Source organism: Dermochelys coriacea, chromosome 2 (assembly GCF_009764565.3).
Source record: "Dermochelys coriacea isolate rDerCor1 chromosome 2, rDerCor1.pri.v4, whole genome shotgun sequence".
NCBI lineage: Eukaryota > Metazoa > Chordata > Testudines > Dermochelyidae > Dermochelys > Dermochelys coriacea.
This window is the reverse complement of record NC_050069.1, coordinates 201,466,527-201,490,607: the sequence shown is the minus strand read 5'-3', so window position 1 is coordinate 201,490,607 and position 24,081 is coordinate 201,466,527. Positions and strand designations below refer to the sequence as shown.

The following is a 24,081-nucleotide window of genomic DNA, read 5'->3' as shown; positions in this document are numbered from 1 at the left end:
ACAAGCTAAATTACTGTTAGACTGGAGATGAAGGAGAACACATTTACAGTTTCCCCAAAGAACTGAATTTTCCTCCAGACAACATTTCATCTGAATGGCTTGAGAAAACAAAATATAAGTTGATGGGTACATTCTGCACAATTGTTCTGTATATGACTCTATATAATTACTTTTAACATATTAATTATATTCACTAATAGAAAAAAAATCAAGGAATGGAAAAGAATGGGTGTTCATACTAAAAATTATACAGTATCTGCTTGGGAATTGACATAATAAAGCTTTTACGTGGAAGGAAAATAAATTACTAGTTACACTGTTACCAAATAATCACCAAGATCAGATAACACATGTTCCTTTTATGACAGTCTTATCACTAAAATTAGGACTAATATGTGGCCCTTCATGGCAAAATCAAGGACATAGGTGGTCAAGTCAGATGATTTCCACTGATGGTTTTGTAAATCATCAGTCTCTTGACTGACCACGAGTTAGCCATGTCAAGAGACATATCACCATAGGGGGGCATCAGGAACACATTCCTGTTTCTTTATGGATGACTGGTGTTCCTCGTCCCAAAGACGCTGGTGAAGAGATAAAGCCTGAGATGACACAGCACAAAGCACCAACTCAGACTGGAACTCATCTCAATTCAATGAGACTTTCATTAACATGTTAAGCCATAGGTGCTGACTCCCAGGGTTCTCCAGCATGTTGGCCCACTGCTTCCCACAGCTCCCATTGGCTGGGAATGGTGAACCACAGCCACTGGGAGCTGTGGGGGCCAGTACCTGCAGATGGTCAACATCAGCAAAATGTCTCATGGCCCATAATCAGATTACCCTGATGGGCCACAGGTTGCCCACCACTATCCTATTCCCTACTCCACCTTTCAGTTTTTCAACACTTTCCGGAAAAAATAAATCAAAATTTCTCAAACTTCTTAACCAATCAAATCATAGAATATCAGGATTGGAAGGGACCTCAGGAGGTCATCTAGTACAACCGCCTGCTCAAAGCAGAACAAATCCCCAACTAAATCATCCCAGCCAGGGCTTTGTTTGAAAACCTCTAAGGAAGGAGATTCCACCACCTCTCTAGGTAACCCATTCCAGTGCTTCACCACCCTTCTAGTGGAAAAAGTTTGTCCTAACATCCAACCTAAACCTCCCCCACTGCAACTTGAGACCATTATTCCTTGTTCTGTCATCTGCTACCACTGAAAACAGTCTAGATCCATCCTCTTTGGAACCCCTTTTCAGGTAGTTGAAAGCAGCTATCAAATCCCCCCTCATTCTTCTCTTCTGCAGAGTAAACAATCCTGGTTCCCTCAGCCTCTCCTCATAAATCATGTGCTCCATCCCCCTAATCATTTTTGTTGCCCTCCACTGGACTCTTTCCAATTTTTCCACATCCTTCTTGTACTGTGGGGCCCAAAACTGGACACATTACTCCAGATGAGGCCTCACCAATGTCGAATAGGGGGGAACGATCACGTCGCTCAATCTGCTGGCAATGCCCCTACTTATATAGCCCAAAATGCCATTCTTGGTAACCTTCTTGGTTACCATAGCCTTCTTGGTAACAAGGGCACATTGTTGACTCATATCCAGCTTCTCATCCACTGTAACCCCTAGGTCCTTTTCTGCAGAACTGCTGCCTAGCCGCTCAGTCCCTAGTCTGTAGCAGTGCATGAGATTCTTCCGTCCTAAGTGCAGGACTTCGTATTTGTCTTTGTTGAACCTCATCAGATTTCTTTTGGCCCAATCCTCTAATTTGTCTAGGGCCCTCTGTATCCTATCCCTACCCTCCAGCATATCTACCACTCCTCCCAATTTAGTGTCATCTGCAAACTTGCTGAGGGTGCAATTCACGCCATCCTCCAGATGATTAATGAAGATATTGAACAAAACTGGCTCCTGGTCTGATCCCTGGGGCACTCCGCTTGATACCAGCTGCCAACTAGACACAAAATCATTGATCACTACCCACTGAGCCTGATGATCTAGCCAGCTTTCTATCCACCTTATAGTCCATTCATCCAGCCCATACTTCTTTAAATTACTGGCAAGAATACTGTGGGAAACCATATCAAAAGCTTTGCTAAAGCCAAGGAGTAACACGTCCACTGCTTTCCCCTCATCCACAGATCCAGTTATCTCATCATAGAAGGCAATTAGATTAGTCAGGCATGACATGCCCTTGGTGAATCCATGCTGACTGGTCCTGATCACTTTCCTCTCCTCTAAGTGCTTCAGAATTGATTCCTTGACGACCTGCTCCATGATTTTTCCAAGGACTGAGGTGAGGCTGACTGGCCTGTAGTTCCCCGGATCCTCCTCCTTCCCTTTTTTAAAGATGGGCATTACATTAGCCTTTTTCCTGTCATCCGGGACCACCCCCAATCGCCATGAGTCTTCAAAGATAATGGCTAATGGCTCTGCAATCACATCTGCCAACTCCTTTGCAGCTCATCCGGCCCCAGGGACTTATGCTCGTCCAGATTTTCTAAATAGTCCTGAACCACTTATTTCTCCACAGAGAGCTGGTCACCTCCTCCCATGCTGTGCTGCCCAGTGCAGTAGTCTAGGAGCTGACCTTGTTCGTGAAGACAGATGCAAAAAAAGCATTGAGTACATTAGCTTTTTCCTCATCCTCTGTCACTAGGTTGCCTCCCGCATTCAGTAAGGGGCCCACACTTTCCTTGACTTTCTTCTTGTTGCTAACATACCAGTACAAACCCTTCTTGTTACTCTTAACATCCCTTGCTAGCTGCAACTCCAAGTTTGATTTGGTCTTCCCGATTTCACTCCTGCATGCCTGAGCAATATTTTTATACTGCTCCCTGGTCATTTGTCCAATCTTCCACTTCTTGTGAGCTTCTTTTTTGTGTTTAAGATCAGCAAGGATTTCACTGTTAAGCCAAGCTGGTCGCCTGCCATATTTTCTATTCTTTCTACACATCAGGATGGTTTGTTCCTGCAACCTCAATAAGGATTCTTTAAAATACAGCCAGCTCTCCTTTCCCCCTCATGTTATTGCTACTCTTGATAGCATTTATGCAGAAGAACACTTTGATATTTGCTGAGTCACTGTACATATTTCATACAAATGTTTTAGTTCCACTTATTGAGAGCAGCTTCTCCAATGTTTTGATACTATGAGGAACCATCTACTTCTTAAAAAGAAACAAAAACCACTAAAGAAATAATGGAAATAATTTATATCACACAATGGGCAGTACTTGTAATTGGAGTAGAAACCACTTAATCAACATGTTGATAATCAACTCTCATGATTTTGTCATGAGTCTCATGATAATTATTGTTTTCCTTAAAGCCCCAGATCCTGGAGTCAAGTGGATATGTGATATCAGCCTTCATTCTTAAATAAAAAGTAAATTTCTAGCCCTTGTGGTTGTGAATAAAGCTTCAAAATGTGACCCCACTGCACCCTAAAGGCTCAAAAAGCAGAAGGCAAAAAAAAAGAACACCAAATCTATTAATTTTTCATAATCTCATTATTTTAAAGCCAATCTCATGTTGGCAATATTGTAAACTGCCAAGGAACAGCCAGTGTAGTGCCATTCCATGACTTAATAATAGGACCCCTCATTACAAAATGTCTATTTAAATGACAGCTCTATTGCTGTCTGTAAAGCTATTCACAGGCATAGGTGCTGGAACTAGGGGTGCTGCCGCACCCTCGGCTATAAGTGATTTCCATAATATGCAGGGTTTACAGTTTGGTTCAATGGCTCTCAGCACCCCCACTATTTTTTCCAGCACTCTTGTTCACGGGCTGACAGGTGTGAACTGATGTTTGCTGGCACATATTTTCCTGTAGTATGTTCAGTTCATGCTAGTTATCTTTTAACTTATTTGACTATAGTTTTGTGGTTTTGTTTTTTAAATGTAGTTAATAGTTTGAACACTGCTTATTTTAAATCTGTTAATGACATAGAAATAAATATCACAATATATCCATGTGAGCCTGTGGTAATCACAATGATTGATTACTTGTTCAGTTAACATTGTTATGTAAATTAAGATAATTCTGCTGTCATTTTATTTAATTACCAAATATTACACAGTCTAATAATTTTCAGATCAATTATGCATAAAGACAAAAAGCAAAAATGCTACTTTATACCTGCATGAGAGAAAGAAGACAAATTCCAGTTTTTGTGATGTTCTGAGCAACGGAAGGATTAAACAACGCTGAGTAAAGTCCAGCCCAAATACATATGGGAAAGCAGTTGGAGTTGCCAGTGTTCCAATAAATTATTATGGCAACATGATGAAACAAATTCAGTGTATGAGCAGACATTCCAAGTTTATTTAATGGACAAGATGATTCTTTGTTATAACATGGCAAGGCTAAATGGAAAGAGGAAGAGAGAAAGCAAACTGAATACTAAGACTGGAAACTTCCAGATGTGAGTATAAAATGCCACTGAGTCAGTGTTACTCAAAACATAAAATACTGCCTCAAACTGTAGTAAAATATGTTAGTTTCTATAGCTCTGTCAGAGCAATCATTTCACAAATATACAAAACTTAAACAGCCACATGATCAATGAAGAGAATTATCCCTACCTTTTAAAAGCACCTTTCATGTCCCAGTAGAGCCGTTTGTGGTCACTGCGTGATTAAAAATCTCCACATCATCTTTATAAAGAATTCTGTATAGCCCAGACAACTCATCAGGGCAAAAGTGAAACTGAATAAGAATCAGAGGGGAATCTTCTTGCATATAAGCTTCAAAAGAATACCATTTGTTTCATTCACAAACATTGGTTTCAGAGTAGCAGCCGTGTTAGTTTATTCACAAACATTGAGCATCTAAGTTCTAGAAAATTTGTTTGTTCCTTTATTACAAATTCAGACTTCAATCCACAGTGCACCTCTTATTAAATATCTATTTCCAATTATGGAAATTGTTACCCTAGTGTTTTATCAGTGCCTTGACCAGCTAAATCCAGGTAAAAAGTGTCAACCTGAGTCTACACTAAGGAAAAGGTCAAGGTTAGATAAAATATGTTAACAAACCTAGCAATTTTTCCTAGTCTTGTCAAAACCTTTGTCTACCTTGTTTGTTTAGAAAGTAAACTCTTCATGTTTCTTATGATATATATTCACCATTCCTAGCACAACTGGACCCTAATCTCTGTTGGGGCCTCTTGGCAATACAAAAGAGTATAAAACTACCTTCAGAAATATAGAAAACAAGCCTATACACTTCATGAAGATGTATTGCTCTGCATCAACAAAGAACATAAAGTACAAAAATAAAAAGAAGTTAGGCTGTTAGTTTTAAAAAATTGGCTATCATGCTTTAATTCAAAGTTTCACAAACTGCTCCATGCACGGTTAATTGTCTGTGAAGCATTTGTTGGTGAGCTGAATGGTCACATGATGCTGAGAGTAGTTTGTGTACATATGATTAGGCAAAGAAATGACATCTTTCATGAACAATAAATTCAGTCAATTAATATATATATTTCCATATGTTAAAACATCAACATATATGCATGTAGGATATCACACACTGTTCAGTTCTGTATCCTAAGTATTCAAAAATCCAGAAAATTTTATAAGAGGCAGAAATATTTGCCTTATAAGAGTATAACTTGACTGTAACACAATATTTTTGAAGAAAATCAAAATGTGCTCATTTTAAAGTTATTTTTGTTGTTGACAAATAATTTAAATACTATTCCTTTTTACTACTTCTAGTCATAAACATTCCACACCTGTTCTTCAGAAAAGGTAAGCTACAATAATTTTTTTTGCCAATGTATACGGATAATTCAAACTTTTCTTAAGTAGCAATCTAAAACTATTTGCTTGAATTACACCAGGGTTTTCATTAGAGTACTTCTTAACACTTACTTTGAGAGTACTTGTAATAGAATTCTCTGCCTGTAACCATTCATCTAAATTTTCCAGTTCTTGAGTTATTTTAAATTTAAATTGCCAATGCTCATCTAATCCTAAATCCCTTAAAACCAGGCTTTTTACGAGTTCTTTGATACTTATAATCTTAGCAAGATCTGACACTTTTTTAAGGAACTCTCTGTCCTAACTTGCTGTCTAGACCACATCTAGTGGAAATGTTAATCCTATTTTATATTGCTCCAAATCTGAGTTTCCAAGGTGATTTTTTTTAAAATATGCAAGGCAAGACAAGACTTTCTGTGTGTGGCATCAGAGGACAGATTTAAAATGTTTGTACTTATCTTTTTAAATATTTTGACTAGTGTAGAAAACATTGTCCTCACAAACCTGTTAGTATTATGTAAGTTTGATGTTGGTAAAGTGCTTGTTTTATTATTAGTTATGTTTACTTAAGAAAGCCATTTTGTCATTAAAATGGTAAAGATTAACTGTAGCGGGATGGTCACCCTGTTCCGGCCCAGAAAGGGTTAAAGGCCAGCCCTGGGGAGAGGGCTGGGGCTGAGAGCCAATAGGAAAGGCTTGGAGGCAGCCAATCAGGGCCAGGCTAGGTCCTATAAAAGAGCTGCACTGGCCAGAAGGTAGACACAGACTCACTCCAGCCTTGGAGTGAGAGGGGCCTAGCTGCCTGGGAGCGTAGGGTACCTGAAACAGAGCAGTGCTGGGGAAAGGCAAGAGGAGCTCCAGCCTGGCAACTCCCCAGGCTGAGGCCTTGTTAAAAGTCTGAGCTGGGGAGCTCCAGCCTGGAAACTCCTAAGGCTACAGCCTTGTTAAAGGCCCAAGGAGGTACTGGGGCTGCAGAGGTGCAGCCTGGGGATTTGCAGAGGTAGCTGGTGCAACCTCCTTGCCAATGATGAGTGGCCATTACAGACTGCAGTTTGCACCAGAGAAAGGAGGCTAGATGATGATTGGCAGTAGCCACTGATGGAAGGTGGGCTTAGGGGGTTGGGGGTTCCCCTGGGAGGGGAGACCCAGAGTGTGGGGGTACTGTGGTGGGCAGAACTTCAAGGGAAAGGGGCACTGGGGTCTGGGAGGGACACGGGGCCTGAGGCAGGGGAGACACCGGCCAGCAGGAGGCACTCCAAGGATCGAATTGAGTTAATTCCCAGGTGACCAGCAGGAGGCACCGTGCCGGTGAGTGCTTGACTTGCTACATTAGCTCATGTCAGTATTACAGTGTCTTAGGATACTTTGGATATAGATTGAAGATACATATTCTTTTTTGGCTGCAGACTGGCTAATCTAGTGCAGGAGCAGGAGACAAAAGCCCACTGTAAGTCCAGAACAGAGAGACTTGGATGAAGGGTCAGAATGTGGGGGGAACATGGCAATTCCCAGGGGACAAAGCAGGGACAAAGGAGAAACAGAAGGAATATAGAGGGGGAATTTAATGAACATCTTAGATGTCTGTATGCTAATGAAAGAAGTATGAGGAATAAAACAGGAAGAATTAGAAATACTAGGGAATATTCACAATTATGAGAAAATTGGCATCACAGAGACTTGGTGGAATAATTCACCTGACTGGGATATTAGTACAGAATGGTACTACTTGTACAGGAAGGACAGGCAGGGAAAAAAGAGGTGTTTCCCTGTAGATCAAAGATCTATACATTTGCACTGGGGCTGAGATAGAAGTTGAAGGCAGCCTGTTGAAAGGCTGTGGGTAAGGATAAAAGGGGTAAAAAAAATGGTATATAATAATGGATAAAATAAATAAATAAAATAAAAATGGATATAATAGTATGGTTTCAGAGTAGCAGCCGTGAGCTGTAGCTCATGAAAGCTTATGCTCAAATACATTTGTGAGTCTCTAAGATAATAGTATGGGGTTACTATAGACCACCTAACCAGGAAGACAAGGTAGATGAGGTTTTTTTAAACAATTAACAAAATCATGCAAAGCACAGCACTTGGTGGTGATGGGGGACTTCAACTACCTACACAGCTGTTGGGAAAATAATACAACAGGGCATAGATTATCCAACAACTTCATGGAATGCACTGGAGACAACTTTTTATTGCAAAAAGTGGAAAAAGTGCCAAAGGGAAAGTCTGTTCTAGATTTAATTCTGACAAATAGGAAGGAACTGGTTGAGAATTTGAAGTAGAAGGCAGCTTGGATGAGAGACAAAACTATAAAGATCATGATTCTAAGGAATGGCAGGGGGGGAAACAGCAGAATTAAGACAATGGACTTCAAGAAGGCAAACTTTAGCAAATTCAGAGAATGGGAAGGTAAGATCCTGTGGGAAGCAAAGGGAAAAAGAGTTCACGACAGCTGACAGTTTTTGAAAGACACATTATTATGGGCACAAAAGCAAACTATCCCAATGCATAGGAAATATGTTGAGAGACTACCCTAGCTTATCCATCTCTTCAGTGACCAGAACCTCAAAAAAAAAAAGTCATACAAAAAGCTGAAACTAGGTCAAATTACAAAGGATGAAAATATGTATACACACACACCCTCCAATCATTGTATGTGTATATACATATTTTCATCCTTTGTAATTTGACCTAGTTTCAGCTTTTTATATGACTTTTTTTTTTTGAGGTTCTGGTCACTGAAGAGATGGGTAAGCTAGGGTAGTCTCTCAACATGTTTCCTATGCATTGGGATAGTTTTGCTTTTGTGCCCGTAATAAGTGTGTGTGTGTGTGTGTGTGTGTGTGTTTAAAAAAAAATTATAATAATAAAAAGACAACACAAGCATGTAGGGACAAAATTAGAAAGGACAAAATAAGCTAGGGACATAAAGGGTAACAAGAAAACATTTTACAAACACATTACAAGCAAGAGGAAGATCAAAGAAGTGTGACAGGGTCGGGCCAGATGGCTACAGGAGAGTAACAGAAGGCAGATATATTAGCCCCAGGCTAAGTAGGTCCCTTTTCCCTGGGTAAGGGAACAGGGAAGGTTCCAGAACAATCGGGAACCTTCTGGAGACAATTAAGACAGGCTGATTAGAACACCTGCAGCCAATCAAGAAGCTGCTAGAATCAATTAAGGCAGGCTAATCAGGGCACTTGGGTTTTAAAAAGGAGCTCATTCAGTTTGTGGCGTGCGTGTGAGGAGCTGGGAGCAAGAGGCACTAGGAGCTGAGAGTGAGAACGCTGACTGTTAGAGGACTGAGGTGTACAAGCATTATCAGACACCAGGAGGAAGGTCCTATGGTGAGGGTAAAGAAAATGTTGGGAGGAGGCCATGGAGAAGTAGTCCAGGGAGTTGTAGCTGTCGCACAGCTGTTCCAGGAGGCATGCTACACAGCTGCTTTCCACAGGGCCCTGGGCTGGAACCCGGAGTAGAGGGCGGGCCCGGGTTCCCCCCAAATCCTCCCAACTCCTGGTCAGACACAGGAGGAGTCGACCTGGACTGTGGATTCAGAAAAACGGCCAAGCTGAGGGCTGCTATGAAGCTCCAAGGCGAGCAAATCTGCCAATAAGCGCAAGACCCACCAAGATAGAGGAGGAACTTTATCACAACAGGTAGATCTATTACTCAAAGAGGAGAGGAAAAAACAATAACAGAAAATGCAGCAATGGCTGAAGTGTTAAATGCCTTTTTTGTTTCAGTTTTGAACAAAAAGGTTAGGAGTGATTGGACAACTAACGTAGTGAACATCAGTATAAATAAGGTAAAATCTGAGGCTAAAATAGGGGAAAAAAAGCAAATTAACAATTAGGCCTGGCCTAAACAACAAAGTTAGGCTGACATAAGCTACCTTACATCAACCTAGTTGTGCACATGTCTACACTTTGTCTCCCACTGATGTGAGTGCCCCATTACATCAACATAGTAACACCAGCTCCCCCAATGGTGTTGAGCCATAGTCGATGTATGGATGTCGATGAAGCACGAGTGGAAACACTACTTTACCTATGTCAATCCTAACAGTCCTCCAGCAGCTGTTCCACTCTGTTCACACTTGTTAACTTCACTACCCAGAGATCATACATAGCAGAAGCTGCCTTCTCCCCCAACTCCTGTCATCCCCCTCCCCCGCTTTCAAACACTTTTGAATTTTTGAAATGCCCTTTTCTGGTTGTCCAACTTCGTGAGCACACCTCTGTCTGCTCTCTCTTGTGCACAACTGCCCAGCTGACTACACACTTCAGATGCACTCCTGTCTGTAGAAGACAGGAGGTATTGGATCGCCTTGGCCCATGAGACGTTGTGCAGGCATGGTTCCAAACCAGCTGTAAAAATGTGAACAACTATGAGCAGATTGCTTCGGGGATGCAGGAAAAGAGGTCAGTCAGGGACCAACAGCAGTGCCGCTCAAAAGCCAAGGAACTATGACAGGCACACCAGGACGCCAACAATCAATTTGGTGCTGAACTGCAGACGCACGAAGTGCCATTCTTGGCAGAAACCCCACCACCATGAATGTCTCCAAGGAGCCTAAGGCTATGTCTACACTAGAGAGGTTACAGCAGCACAGTGATACCAATGCAGCTGTGCCGGTGTAAGATCTCTTGTGTAGCCGCTCTATGTCAACAGGAGAGCACTCTCTATCGACATAATTAAACCATCCCTAGTGAGTGGCGGTAGCTATCTCTCTTGTCACATCTTTCTGTGCACGCTATCACTTATGCTGGCGAAATTTATATTGCTTGGGGTGTTATTTTTTTCACATCCCTGAGCAATAAAAGTTTTGCTGACATAAATGCTGATGTAGACGTGGCCTGAGTCAGAGACCTTTGCCATGAACAGTGAGGTGGAGGAGGATGGGGAACCGGTGACCATAGGTTCCGGCTGTGCCATGAGCCAGGATCTGTTTTTGATTCTACCACCATCCAGCCAGTCCTTGCAGTTGAGCATGCAGGGGACAGAACCTCAGGTAAGTATGTAAATAAATTTCCCGGTACAATGATGGAGCCCCCAACTTTGCAGGAGACAGCTATTGACTTTTCATTAATTTAGTTATACTACAAGAGGTAGTGGTAGAACAAAGAAAGGTAGAGTTGCTATCTACTTTTCATCCTCCTCTTGAGTTAGGCAGGGATGGGTGGTGGACGGACATGCATAGCAATTTGTTTATGTATGCACAGATGTTCCTTGAATCCTCCAGAGAGATCTTGATGGAACTTCCATGGAGGTACGCTCCAATCCTCTCCCAAAGTTTTCTAGGGATAGCAGCCTTAATTATTCCTCCATGATAGGGATACTTCCCCACACCAGTCTGCAATGACTTCAGCAGGCACCAGTGCAATAAACAGGTTAGCAGCATAAAGGCCCAGGCAAGTTCAGGACGCCAGCAGCTGCTGTGCTTTCTCTGCCTTTGTTACCCTCAGGAGTGAAATATCAGTTAAAACCACCACCACCTGTGCAAAATTCAGTGCCAGTGCCCTAGACACATAGTTTCATGGAACCAAGCAATTCCCTCCTCATTTCCCTTACCCCTGGCGTGTCATACACACCACGGCTTGAGCTGTGTGGCACTGGGTAAAAGCACTCCAGAGCAGAAGTGTAAATGAGCAGCTCTTGCTTAACACTTTAGGCGAGCAAGAGAAGGATGGAGTTCTGAATCTTAAGTTTCTCTTCCCATTCCTATTACAGTGACAACATTACCTCTGTGTTTTATTTGAAGCTGCAGCTATGTAGCCTTGAGAGGTTCCCCCTCCACACTAGTGGAATGCCTGAGCCAGATACGGAGGAGGGGGAGGGGGGAAAGGACCTGGGAGGATCTGCAAGATCCTGCAAGCCAGTGCAGCATCAGACCTTCAACAGAAGGCCTGGAGGGCGAATATTGCAGCCTTTCAAACTAGCAAAAGCACACTCAACTATCATTCTGCACCTCCTGAGCCTGTAGTGGAATCATTCCTTAGTGCTGTCAAGGCAGCCAATGTAAGGTTTCATGACCCGGGGAGCAAAGGATAAGCAGGAGCTGCCAGGATCACTACTGGCATTTCAGCATTGCCAATGGTAATCTGCCAGTTGGGAAAGTTCCCTGTTTGTAGCTTTCTGAACAGCCCTGTATTCTTAAAGATGTGAGATCATGCACCTTCCCTAATCAGCCAACCCTTTCTGTTGAAGTACTCTTCCCAAGGTGCTCTGGAGCCCATGTAGGGATGTACATTCCATCTGTTGCTCCACTGCAGCTTGCAAAGCCATGTCCTACATATTGCCGAGAGTCACTGTCTTGCATAGGCAATTAATGGCCCTGCACACTTGCATGACAACAGCCCCCACAGTGGATTTTTCCACTTTGGAATGAATTCCCATTGACCAGTAGCAATCCAGCATTGCACATGTCCACAGTGTGCTTACCCCTTGTTCTCCGCTGTCAGTGCAGCTCTCATTTTGGTTTCCCGGAGTTGGATGGGTGGGGTGAGCTCAGCACACAGATCCAGTAATGTGGCCTTGCGCATCCAAAAGTTCTAAAGCCACAGCTCATCATTCCAAACCTGAGTTATGATGCAATCCCACCAATCAGTGCTTATTTCTTGTGTCTCGAAGTGGTGCTCTATCAATTGCATCTGTTCCATGAGCATCAACAACAACCTTGAATTGGTTCTTCCTATGTTCCACAACAATGTGGCCACCAGGAAATTGCCATGTTCCTTGCAGTTCTTCTTGCAATTCTGCAAATACTGGAGGATTGCGTATCCTGTGCTTACAATGCTCATGAAAATTGTGCAGAGCTGTGCAGGCTCCATATTTCTGTCAGAGATGGCAAACAGCAACAAGTCCCATGTGGGTTCATGGGAAATTCAAAATAGGCACAAAAATCATGCTACAGAGATATTATGGGGTGGAGAACATTGTATTATGGGAAGTTGAATCCTTGTTCCGAGTCACCCCTGCACACACCATTTCTGCCCCACCTTGCATTACCCAAAATAACCAAAAATACAGTGCACTGAATGGTGGCAGTAGCACACTGAAATTCCTACCCAGGATGCACCTCACTTTGCATTAACACACGCACTCCTGGTGTGTATACACAGCGCCAATACAAGAAGCCAAGTATGTACATGCACAAAAGATATACTAACTGCAGTGGCTATCATGATGACATAACTTGTGTTGGCAAAACTTTACAAACTTTATACGTGGCCTTAGACAAGTTAGATGTCTTCAATTCAGCAGGGTCTTACAAAATCTCTGAGCCATTACTGATTATCTTTGACAACTCATAGAGGACAGGAGAGATCCTAGAGGATCAGAACAAGACAAATACAATATCTATCTATAAAAGTGAAATAAGGGCAATCCATTAAATTTTAACTTCAGTACCCAAAGAGATAATGGAGCAAACAATCAATCAATTTGTAAGCCCCTAGAAGTTAATAAGGTGATGAGTAACAGTCAACATGGATTGGTCAAAAACAAATGGCAAACCATTTTAATATCCTTCTTTGCCAAGGTAATAGGAGGGAAGCAATAGTTGGGATATATCTTGATTTTAGTAAGGTTTTTGATACGGTCTGGGGAAATATAGCCCAGATAAACCTACTATAAGATGGGTGTACAACTGGTTAAAAAACCGTACTGAGGGCAGGTCTACACTATTGGTTAAGTCAATCTAATTTATGTCATCAGGATTATGAAAAAGCTCCCCCCTCCCAACCCCGAGTGATGCAAGTTTTGCACTGGTGCTATGTCGGCAGGAGACATTCGCTCACCAACATAGCTTATGCTTCTCGCCGAGGTGAAGTAATTATGCTGATGGGAAAGTGCTCTCCCATCAGCATAGCACGTCTTCACCAGACGCGCTACGGTGGCGCAGCTTCATCGGTACAGCCACACCGATGTAATGCTGTAGTGTAGACTTTCCCTGAGAGAGTAATCATCAATGGTTCACAATCAAGGTGAAATAGTATACCGAGTGGGGTCCCACAAGGACCTGTCCGGGGTCCAGTTCAACACAATATCTTAATAAATTATTTGGATAATGGCATAGAGATTGCACTTATAAACTTTGCAGAGGACACCAAGCTGAGAGGGGTTGCAAGCACTTTGGACGACAGGATTAGATTTCAAAATGACCTTGACAAACTGATTAAATGGTCTGAAATAAATAGGATGAAATTAAATAAGGACAAATGCAAAGTAGTACATTTAGGAAGGAATAATTAATTCCACAAATACAAAATGGGAAATGATTGCCCTCTGAGGTCTACTATAGTTCCACTGAGGTCAAGGCAGCCAAGACAATTTACACCAAGTTTGTGGTCAACTCTTTTTGCTTTACAGCAAAGTGAAAGAACGGGAAGAAACAGCATGATTTCCCAACTTCCTAATTAAGGAAGGAGTACTGCAGAAAAGGATCTGGGGATTATAGTGGATCACAAACTATATATGGGTCAACAACGTAATACTGTTGCAAAAAAAGTGAACATCATTCTAGAATGTATTAGCAGGAGCATTGTAAGCTAGACAAAATAAGTAATTCTTCCACTCTAGTCAGCACTGATTAGGCCTCAACTGGAGTATTGTGTCCAGTTCTGGGCACCACACTTCAGGAAAGAGGTGGAAAGTCCAGAGGAGAGCAAAAAAAAAATTATTAAAAGTCTAGAAAACATGACCTACCAGGAAGATTGAAAAACTGGGTTTGGTTAGGCTGTAGAAGAGAAGACTGAAGGGGGACATAACAGTCTTCCAGTACGTAAAGATTGTTATAAGAGGTGGGTGATAAATTGTTTACTCCTGAGGGAATTCTGTACCAAAAAATAAAATTCTGCGGATAATATTTTAAAAGTCTGCAAATTTTGTCAATAAATAAATGTGAAGGCTCTAGCATGGCAATGGGGAACACAGGCCACTGGATACATAGAGGTGGAGATCACCCTGCAGCACCTCACCCCCAGGACACAGACTCGACAGTGAGGCTGCACCCAACCCTGACACTGCGCAAGGGCCAGGCCTACTCCAGAAACACTCCAGAGCCCTGCTTTTCCATGCCAGGTGAAGGCAGGCAGGCTCTGTCTGGCAGGATCCAAGTGTGGAAGTGGCTTGGTGTGGGGTGAGAGGATTTTGTGTGCAGGCATCTTAGTGGGGGTCTGGGTGCAGGAAGCCTCCTGATACACCGGTGCTCATTGGAGTGTTCTGGGTGAAGGGGCAATGGGACTCAGCAAGGGGGTCCAAGTGAAGGTTGTTGGAGCCCATCAGGAGAGATCTGGGTGTGGTGGGATGGAGCTCGGTAGGGGGGCCTGGGTATGGAGGACTCAGCAGAGGGTTTGTTCTGGGGGAGGGGAGTGGTGAGGTTGTGGTCCAGGCGCAGCTGTTTGGGGCTCAGTAGAGTAGGGGTCTGCGTGGCTCATTGGGGCAGTCCAGGTGCAGGGAGTGGGGCTCATCTGAGTGGGGGTTCAAATGTGGGGACCTCACCAGGGAGTGGTCTTGGTGCAGGAATGGGGGTCCAGATGCAGGGGGGTGGAGCTTGACAGGGGATGGTTACTGGGGGGGCTACAAATGCAGGGACTAACGCTCAGTGGTGGGGTTCTGGGTGCAGAGTGAGGCTTGGTGGGAGGGCTTAGGTATGGGGGAGGACATAGGGGTTGGGTAGACAGGGGAGCAGTTCCCCATACAGTGACCCCTCCCCTGTGGCTGAGGAGCAATGGGGGCAGGAAGCAAGTGGGGTGGGGTTGGAGCTTTCTGCAACCAGGGGAGGTTTCTAGGGAAGGGTCTAACCGGGTCCCAGGCCCGGCCACTCCTTGCAGGGAAAGAGGAAGTCCCATCTTCACTCGCTCCAACCCAACCAGGACTAGCAGTTGAACCCTATGCAGAGTAGAAGCCACAGGCCAGGGTGTCCCCAGCACCTGCTCCACAGACACACACAGTGACTTGCCTCTCTGCAAGCTTCTCCGTAAACCTGAAATGATGTGTCTGCACTTCTGGGGACGGGTGCATGGTGACTCTTGCGGCTTCCCTTTGCTTCCCCGTCAGAAGTCATTTTTCTGCGGGCAAGCAAAGAAATCTGCAGTTGACATGAATTCTGCATGCACACAGTGGCACAGAATTCCTCCAGGAGTAAAACTGTTCTCCTTAACCACTGAGGACAAGACAAGAACTAATGGGCTTAATTTGCAGGAAGGGAGATTTAAGTTAGACATAAGGAAAAAATTCCTAACTATATGGGTAGTTAAGCACTGGAACAAATTACCAACAGAGGTTGTGGGATCTGTGTCACTGGAGATTTTTAAGAACAGATTAGACAAATGCCTGTCAGGGATGGTCTAGATAATATTTAGTCCTGTCTCAGTGCAGGGGACTGGATTAGATAATCTATCAAGGTCCCTCCCAGTCCTACATTTCTATTATTTCTATGCTTTACCCATGCACATTTGGTAATGAGTTGCTCCATAATAAAACAGCATGTGCTTGCTTATACAGAGAAGGGGAATTTTTTGAGTGTTGAGTTATTGAGTGTTTATGGCTTGATTCTATGAGGTGCTGAGTTTTCTCAGTTCCTAGTAGGATCATTGACAATTGAAGGTGCTCAGCATCTCACAGGAAAATTGGAGCCTTCAAATGAAAATTTGGCAAAGAGTTTCTAACTAGCAGAAGAAAAATCAGACAAATTTCTCTGAATCCAAAGGTACATAGGCATATTGGGCCACATCCTTGGGTGGTATAAAGTGGAATAGATCCACTGAGATCAAGACAGCCAAGACAATTTACACCAACTGAGTTTATGGCCAATGGTTTTTGCTTCACAGCAAAACAAGAGAAAAGAACAGGAAGAAACAGCATGATTTTCCAACTTCCTAATAGCTCCCTTTCCTACTCTGAGATGTGACTGGTACTTGTTTCCCACAGGACCTCTACAAATACCATTATGATAATTCTATGCATGCACCAATGAGCCAACTGTCCAAGTCTGTTTGCTGCTAAAAAAAATAAATAAATACATAAAATTATTGGAACAAGTACAAATTGCAATGTTATTTGAATACATGCAGACACACAAACAAACATACATTATATATGTTTAAACTAATGTCACAATCTATATATTTATAACAATTTACAAGATTGCATTTTTATATATCTGTGTGTGCATACACATCCTGCTTGCCTCTTTGTAATTCCTGTATTCTTTGTAACCTAAGCATTTTAAGTAGTTTCATTATACTGACAGAGAAATAATCAGTATTCTTAAGAGATGCTAACATTTATCTGAGAATGCTTCACTTAGAAAATAGTGTTTCTTTGAAGCTGAAGATTTAAAATTTTAAAAAAGTGTCCTAGAACAACATTCTAAGATTTTTGAACACACATTTTCTAGTACTCAGTGCACCACATAATTAGCATTAGATCATACAAATTATCCTAACATTTGTCTTTGCTATCATTTGGGGCTGTTAGTATACAACAAATGCTTTACATAAATAAAACTGATGTACCTTTCCAACTGAAGGCAGCAGAAAGAATTATTGTCTTTTTAAAATACCATTGAAAATGAAATAAGATACAAAACAGATGTGCTCCACTACACTGTAGTTTAATATTAAACATTATTTATTGCTATTACTATTTATACAATACCTTAGGGGTGCATGGATTTTACATAACACATGTATTAAGAAAGGGTTCTCTCAGACTGACTGATAAACATTACACTATTTTGTGTTTTATATTAGAACCAAAACAGATCAGAAGTTATAAAATTCTTATTTAAAATATCTAGTTTATTGTAAAGTAATTTAAAAACTGTTTTAAATCACACTAACATAGTCTAGTAAATATACACTTTGTCATAATGGCACACAACATTAGCCAAAGGCTCTCAGCTTGGCCTCATGATGCTCATAATAAAATCTGTGGGTGAAATCCTGGCTCTACTGAAGTCAATGGCAAAACTCCCATTATTTATTTCAGAGTTCTATCTATGACTGGATTTGAACTCCCGGTGCTTGAGTGTGGCTCAGATTACATAGCTAGTACACTCCCTTTTGAGCCATTCTGGTTCTAGCAAAACTCCTCTTGACTTCAATAAGGCCAGGATTTCACCCTGTGTGGTTGGTTATTACATAATATCCATGCATACTGGGGTCTCACAACTTAAAGGGATACTACCAACTTAAAAAACATCACTACTTTGAATTTTTCCACTACTGCTTGACAAGTAACATTTTAAATTATTGTAATTGAAAGAGATTAAGAATGTTTGATGTATTTATATGGTTACTTTGTAAACTTGATAGCATTTCATGCACATTTTCCAGAGTTTCTCAGATGTAGTCGTATATACTCTGGCTATATTTTCAGTTTGTGAAAAACAGGGCAGAGAGAAAATATATGTGATTGTAAAACCACGATTATTGGCAGAAGGATTCTGGTTCAGGTATAATACCAGAAACAACTTTTAATTTTCATTTTTAAATGACTACTAGGTCTCAGGTTGACAGCATGCATTTAAGTTTCAGAACAACCACTGTCTTCAACAAAACACACTTAATACCACTAAGTTCTCACTCATTATGACACTGTCATTACCAGTGTAGCTATTCTTGCACTGTACAATACATCTGTGACAGAATACTTAAGGCTGCCTAGTGATCTCCATTGGAATAGCACCAAAGTTACTTTCTGGCAAAGACATTTGGCAACAAACAGCACAAATTATTGTAAAATGTGACATGTTAAGCTGCATCTGCATAATTTAAGTGGTCCATTTTTGGCTTTTGTGGTTAGATACACTGGATTTATACAAACACACTTATCTAATTTAGGCCAAATAGTGGTTTTAAAACCCCACTGACAATGAACCACTACAAGGAATTCTAGGCAGAATTCAAAACAATCTGACCTGTATCAATAAACCGTTGGCTTTGTTCATCAAAACAGACAACTTTGACAGCCAAGTGTTACAGTAAGGAAATGTTTCAGAGTAGCAGCCGTGTTAGTCTGTATTCTCAAAAAGAAAAGGAGTACTTGTGGCACCTTAGAGACTAACAAATTTATTAGAGCATAAGCTTTCGTGAGCTACAGCTCACTTCATCGGAAATGGTACTTAACAGATTTGTCTTTGGGTAAAGGAATTCACCATTCAGTAAATGACGGTTATAAACCTGACCTCTTATTTTCGATAGCTCATATAAAACTGCTCACTGCCTATATTTCCAAAGTGTGGAGCTGCTTTCTAAAGAACTGTTAGCCCTTGAAATATGCATCTGCTTTCAAGTAACAACACAAGATGAGTGTTTTAAAAAAATGCTTTCCAGACATTAAGATCATTAATATGTGAGCCAATAAGAGTTTGAAGGGCTCCTTCCAGATTTATTGAAGTTTGCCGGTCCATAAATACCTTTAAAAATCCTTCTGAATCAAGTAAAAAACCCACTGTCAAAACAAGATGTCAAAAGACATGGGAACACTGTTTTTCCCGTCCAGCCTTAGGCTGGAGTAAATGAAATGCACGAGGAACAGCTTAAAGGAGTTTGATCACAGGCCTGTCCCAGGACAGCTTGTAATACAGACATTACCCCCGATTCTCTGAGCGACAAAATAAGTAATAACGCTCCGCACAGACCTCAACACTTTAACCCTTCCCCTCCCCGCCACATACCAGCACTTTATTATTACTCACCTCAAAGAAGAAGGGTGGCAACTGTCTTTGCACCTTTCCACACAGGAAAAAAATAAACAGCACCCGCTGCTGCGGCTTCGCTAAGGAGAGACCTGGAATCTCTACCCGCCTCGGCTCGCTGCCCCCAGGAAATGGAGAGGATGGGGAGGGTCGTTCCCCCCCGTCAGGCACAGAGACGCGGGCAGCCCACGTTGGGAAAGGCGGAGCCGGGGCCCCCCCACACTTACCGTTCCTGGGCTGGCATTTAGCTCCTGGCAGCTTTGCCCTTCTGCCCCCAGCTGAGCTCTTCATCCTCCCGGAGGCTGCCCGCTCCTGCCCGCCGAACCAGCCACGCAGGGAGGAGGGCGAGCAGCCTGGGACTGACGCGCACAGGGGAGACAGGCACCAGCCTCGGGAGGAGAGATGCCGGGGGCGGGGGGGGAGCTTCACAGCCGCTCGTGCAGAGTGGTCCCGGCGGTCCCGCCTCCTCTCCGGCCGGGATGTCAATCAGCAGCGGGCGGGCTGGCCGCTGCCCGGCTCCCGGGCACTCGGCGCGGTGCCCTCTCAGGGGCGGCGGGGCCCGGGCTCAGCGCCTTGCAACTTGCTCCCCGCCTCCCCCCGAGCGCCGCGGAGACCGGCCTAAACAAAACCACCGACGTGCCAGGGGCTCGCTGGGGTCCGGGACGGCGCTAGCCCTCGCGCGGGGGAGGGAGGGAGGCGGGCGCCTTGACAGCAGTGCCAGGGCTCAGCGGCTAGCTTCCTCCTCTGGGGTGATAACCGCGGCCATCCTCTTGTCTCAGACGCCCCTGCCGCACGCAAGGCCCCGGCCCCAGCACTGGCCTCTGAGCTCCTCCAGGAAGGAGAGCCTGGTGGGCATCCCCCTCTGTGCCCCCAGCCACAGCTCCCCGGGTCCCCCCCCCCCGCCCCCGTCAATAGCCAGCCATGCAGCACGGAGACCCCCAACTCCCATGATCACCAGATAGTGCCGATCCTCATTTAAGGGCATGCTCCCACAAACACCCACGGAGTTATAGGCCAGCAAAGAACACAGAGCAAAACTGGAGCTTACCTTCACCCTGAAGGAGGCACAGGTTACCCCGAGGGCAATTTTGGAAGCCCCTGGTTGTAAAGGGATGCTCTACCTTGAAAGCTTAATTTGGGACTTGGCTGCCCCAAGTGCAGCCAGGAGAGCCCAAAAGCAGAGTTTTAAGGGGCCCACGCTTGACTGCCTTCATGGCACACAACAGCTTCATTGGGAGGTTCCACAATGCTTGCCAGCGGAGAGGCAGCTAAGGCATAAATTCAGCTTTAACTAGAGGAAGAGATATACGAGTGGAAGAGAGGGACACAATCAACTGGAGTAGGTTTCCAGGGCTAGGACCCTTCCACACCCACAGGTAACTCAACAGGTTTCAGAGGAGCAGCCGTGTTAGTCTGTATTCGCAAAAAGAAAAGGAGTACTTGTGGCACCTTAGAGACTAACAAATTTATTTGAGCATAAGCTTTCGTGAGCTACAGCTCACTTCATAACCCTTCTCCCTCAGCTCCCAAATGCTCCTACACTCCCTTTAAAGAAAAACACCTTTTACCTATCCCTTCCCATTGACAATATTTGTTCTACATAATTCCCCCAAGCCTCAGTGGCAAGCAACCGAACATGACTGCCTGTTAGTTAAAAAATTCTCTCATACAGACTGTGTGATAATCATCCCCATTAGATCACTCACTGCTTTAGTGGAATTTTGGAATGTCCCCCTATGAGCCTCCGCTTACTTTGGCTGTGGCCTTAAATATTTTTAACAAAACAATCATTTGATTCCCAGAGCTGGTCAATATTCTTAATTTTTGCTTTGATTTCTGGAAGTGTAAAGTTTTCTGGAAATTGTGTTTGTTTAAAGTCAACAGGTGCTGTTTAGTAAATTACAGACACAAAAAAGTAAACACATTTTGCATGCAAGAAAAAGTACATTAAAAAAATGTGATAGGTTACTAGTAAAAGGCACAAATAGCTCTGAAATCGGCTCAGGACTAGGCTGAGTGGTAAGGTAACTGTATGGTGTATAGGTTTCAGAGTAGCAGCCGTGTTAGTCTGTATTCGCAAAAAGAAAAGGAGTACTTGTGGCACCTTAGAGACTAACAAATTTATTAGAGCATAAGCTTTCGTGAGCTACAGCTCACTTCATCGGATGCATTTGGTGGAAAAAACAGAGGAGAGATTTATATACACACACACACAGAGAACATGAAACAATGGGTTTATCATACACACTGTAAGGAGAGTGATCACTTAAGATAAGCCATCACCAACAGCAGGGGGGGGAATGAGGAAAACCTTCCATGGTGACAAGCAGGTAGGCTAATTCCAGCAGTTAACAAGAATAGCAGAGGAACAGTGGGGGGTGGGGGGGGTGGGGGGGGAGAAAAACTATGGGGAAAGAGTTTTACTTTGTGTAATGACTCATCCATTCCCAGTCTCTATTCAAGCCTAAGTTAATTCTATCCAGTTTGCAAATTAATTCCAATTCAGCAGTCTCTCGTTGGAGTCTGTTTTTGAAGCTTTTTTGTTGAAGGATAGCCACTCTTAGGTCTGTAATGGAGTGACCAGAGAGATTGAAGTGTTCTCCAACTGGTTTTTGAATGTTATAATTCTTGATGTCTGATTTGTGTTCATTCATTCTTTTACGTAGAGACTGTCCAGTTTGGCCAAGGTACATGGCAGAGGGGCATTGCTGGCACATGATGGCATATATCACAGTGGTAGATGCGCAGGTGAACGAGCCTCTGATAGTGTTGCTGGTGAGTATTTGCTTCAGATTGGGGGGCTGTCTGTAAGCAAGGACTGGCCTGTCTCCCAAGAACTGTGAGAGTGATGGGTCGTCCTTCAGGATAGGTTGTAGATCCTTGATGATGCGTTGGAGAGGTTTTAGTTGGGGGCTGAAGGTGATGGCTAGTGGTATTCTGTTATTTTCTTTGTTGGGCCTGTCCTGTAGTAGGTGACTTCTGGGTACTCTTCTGGCTCTGTCAATCTGTTTCTTCACTTAGCAGGTGGGTATTGTAGTTGTAGGAATGCATGATAGAGATCTTGTAGGTGTTTGTCTCTGTCTGAGGGGTTGGAGCAAATGCGGTTATATCGTAGAGCTTGGCTGTAGACAATGGATCGAGTGGTATGATCTGGATGAAAGCTAGAGGCATGTAGGTAGGAATAGTGGTCAGTAGGTTTCCGATATAGGGTGGTGTTTATGTGACCATCGCTTATTAGCACCGTAGTGTCCAGGAAGTGGATCTCTTGTGTGGACTGGTCCAGGCTGAGGTTGATGGTGGGATGGAAATTGTTGAAATCATGGTGGAATTCCTCAAGAGCTTCTTTTCCATGGGTCCAGCTGATGAAGATGTCATCAATGTAGCGCAAGTAAATCCGCACAGACACAGAATACCCCAGGTCAGGGTTCTAGGGGTGTGTCTGTGCGGATTTACTTGCACTACATTGATTTCATCAACTACAATACCCACCTGCTGAAGTGAAGAAACAGATTGACAGAGCCAGAAGAGTACCCAGAAGTCACCTACTACAGGACAGGCCCAACAAAGAAAATAATAGAACGCCACTAGCCATCACCTTCAGCCCCCAACTAAAACCTCTCCAACGCATCATCAAGGATCTACAACCTATCCTGAAGGACGACCCATCACTCTCACAGATCTTGGGAGACAGGCCAGTCCTTGCTTACAGACAGCCCCCCAATCTGAAGCAAATACTCACCAGCAACCACACACCACACAACAGAACCACTAACCCAGGAACCTATCCTTGCAACAAAACCCGTTGCCAACTCTGTCCACATATCTATTCAGGGGATACCATCATAGGGCCTAATCACATCAGCCACACTATCAGAGGCTCGTTCACCTGCGCATCTACCAATGTGATATATGCCATCATGTGCCAGCAATGCCCCTCTGCCATGTACCTTGGCCAAACTGGACAGTCTCTACATAAAAGAATGAATGAACACAAATCAGACGTCAAGAATTATAACATTCAAAAACCAGTTGGAGAACACTTCAATCTCTCTGGTCACTCCATTACAGACCTAAGAGTGGCTATCCTTCAACAAAAAAGCTTCAAAAACAGACTCCAATGAGAGACTGCTGAATTGGAATTAATTTGCAAACTGGATAGAATTAACTTAGGCTTGAATAGAGACTGGGAATGGATGAGTCATTACACAAAGTAAAACTCTTTCCCCATGGTTTTTCTTCCCCCCCCCACCCCACCCCACCCCCCACTGTTCCTCTGCTATTCTTGTTAACTGCTGGAATTAGCCTACCTTGCTTGTCACCATGAAAGGTTTTCCTCCTTTCCCCCCCTGCTGCTGGTGATGGCTTATCTTAAGTGATCACTCTCCTTACAGTGTGTATGATAAACCCATTGTTTCATGTTCTCTCTCTGTGTGTGTGTGTGTGTGTGTGTGTGTGTGTATATATATATATATATAAATCTCTCCTCTGTTTTTTCCACCAAATGCATCCGATGAAGTGAGCTGTAGCTCACGAAAGCTTATGCTCTAATAAATTTGTTAGTCTCTAAGGTGCCACAAGTACTCCTTT

General features: G+C 43.3%; 1 protein-coding gene across 1 annotated transcript in view; it reads right to left on the bottom strand.

Annotated features, from left to right (window-relative positions):
* The window catches only part of ZNF385D (zinc finger protein 385D), a 600,803-nt gene extending 580,922 nt beyond the window's left edge, over nt 1-19,881 (bottom strand). Inside the window, exon 1 of the mRNA XM_043509038.1 lies at nt 19,722-19,881. Coding sequence (XP_043364973.1) covers nt 19,722-19,785 — 64 coding nt within the window. The 5' untranslated portion in view covers nt 19,786-19,881. The remainder of the gene's footprint in view (nt 1-19,721) is intronic.
* Nucleotides 19,882-24,081: the final 4,200 nt, after the last annotated feature.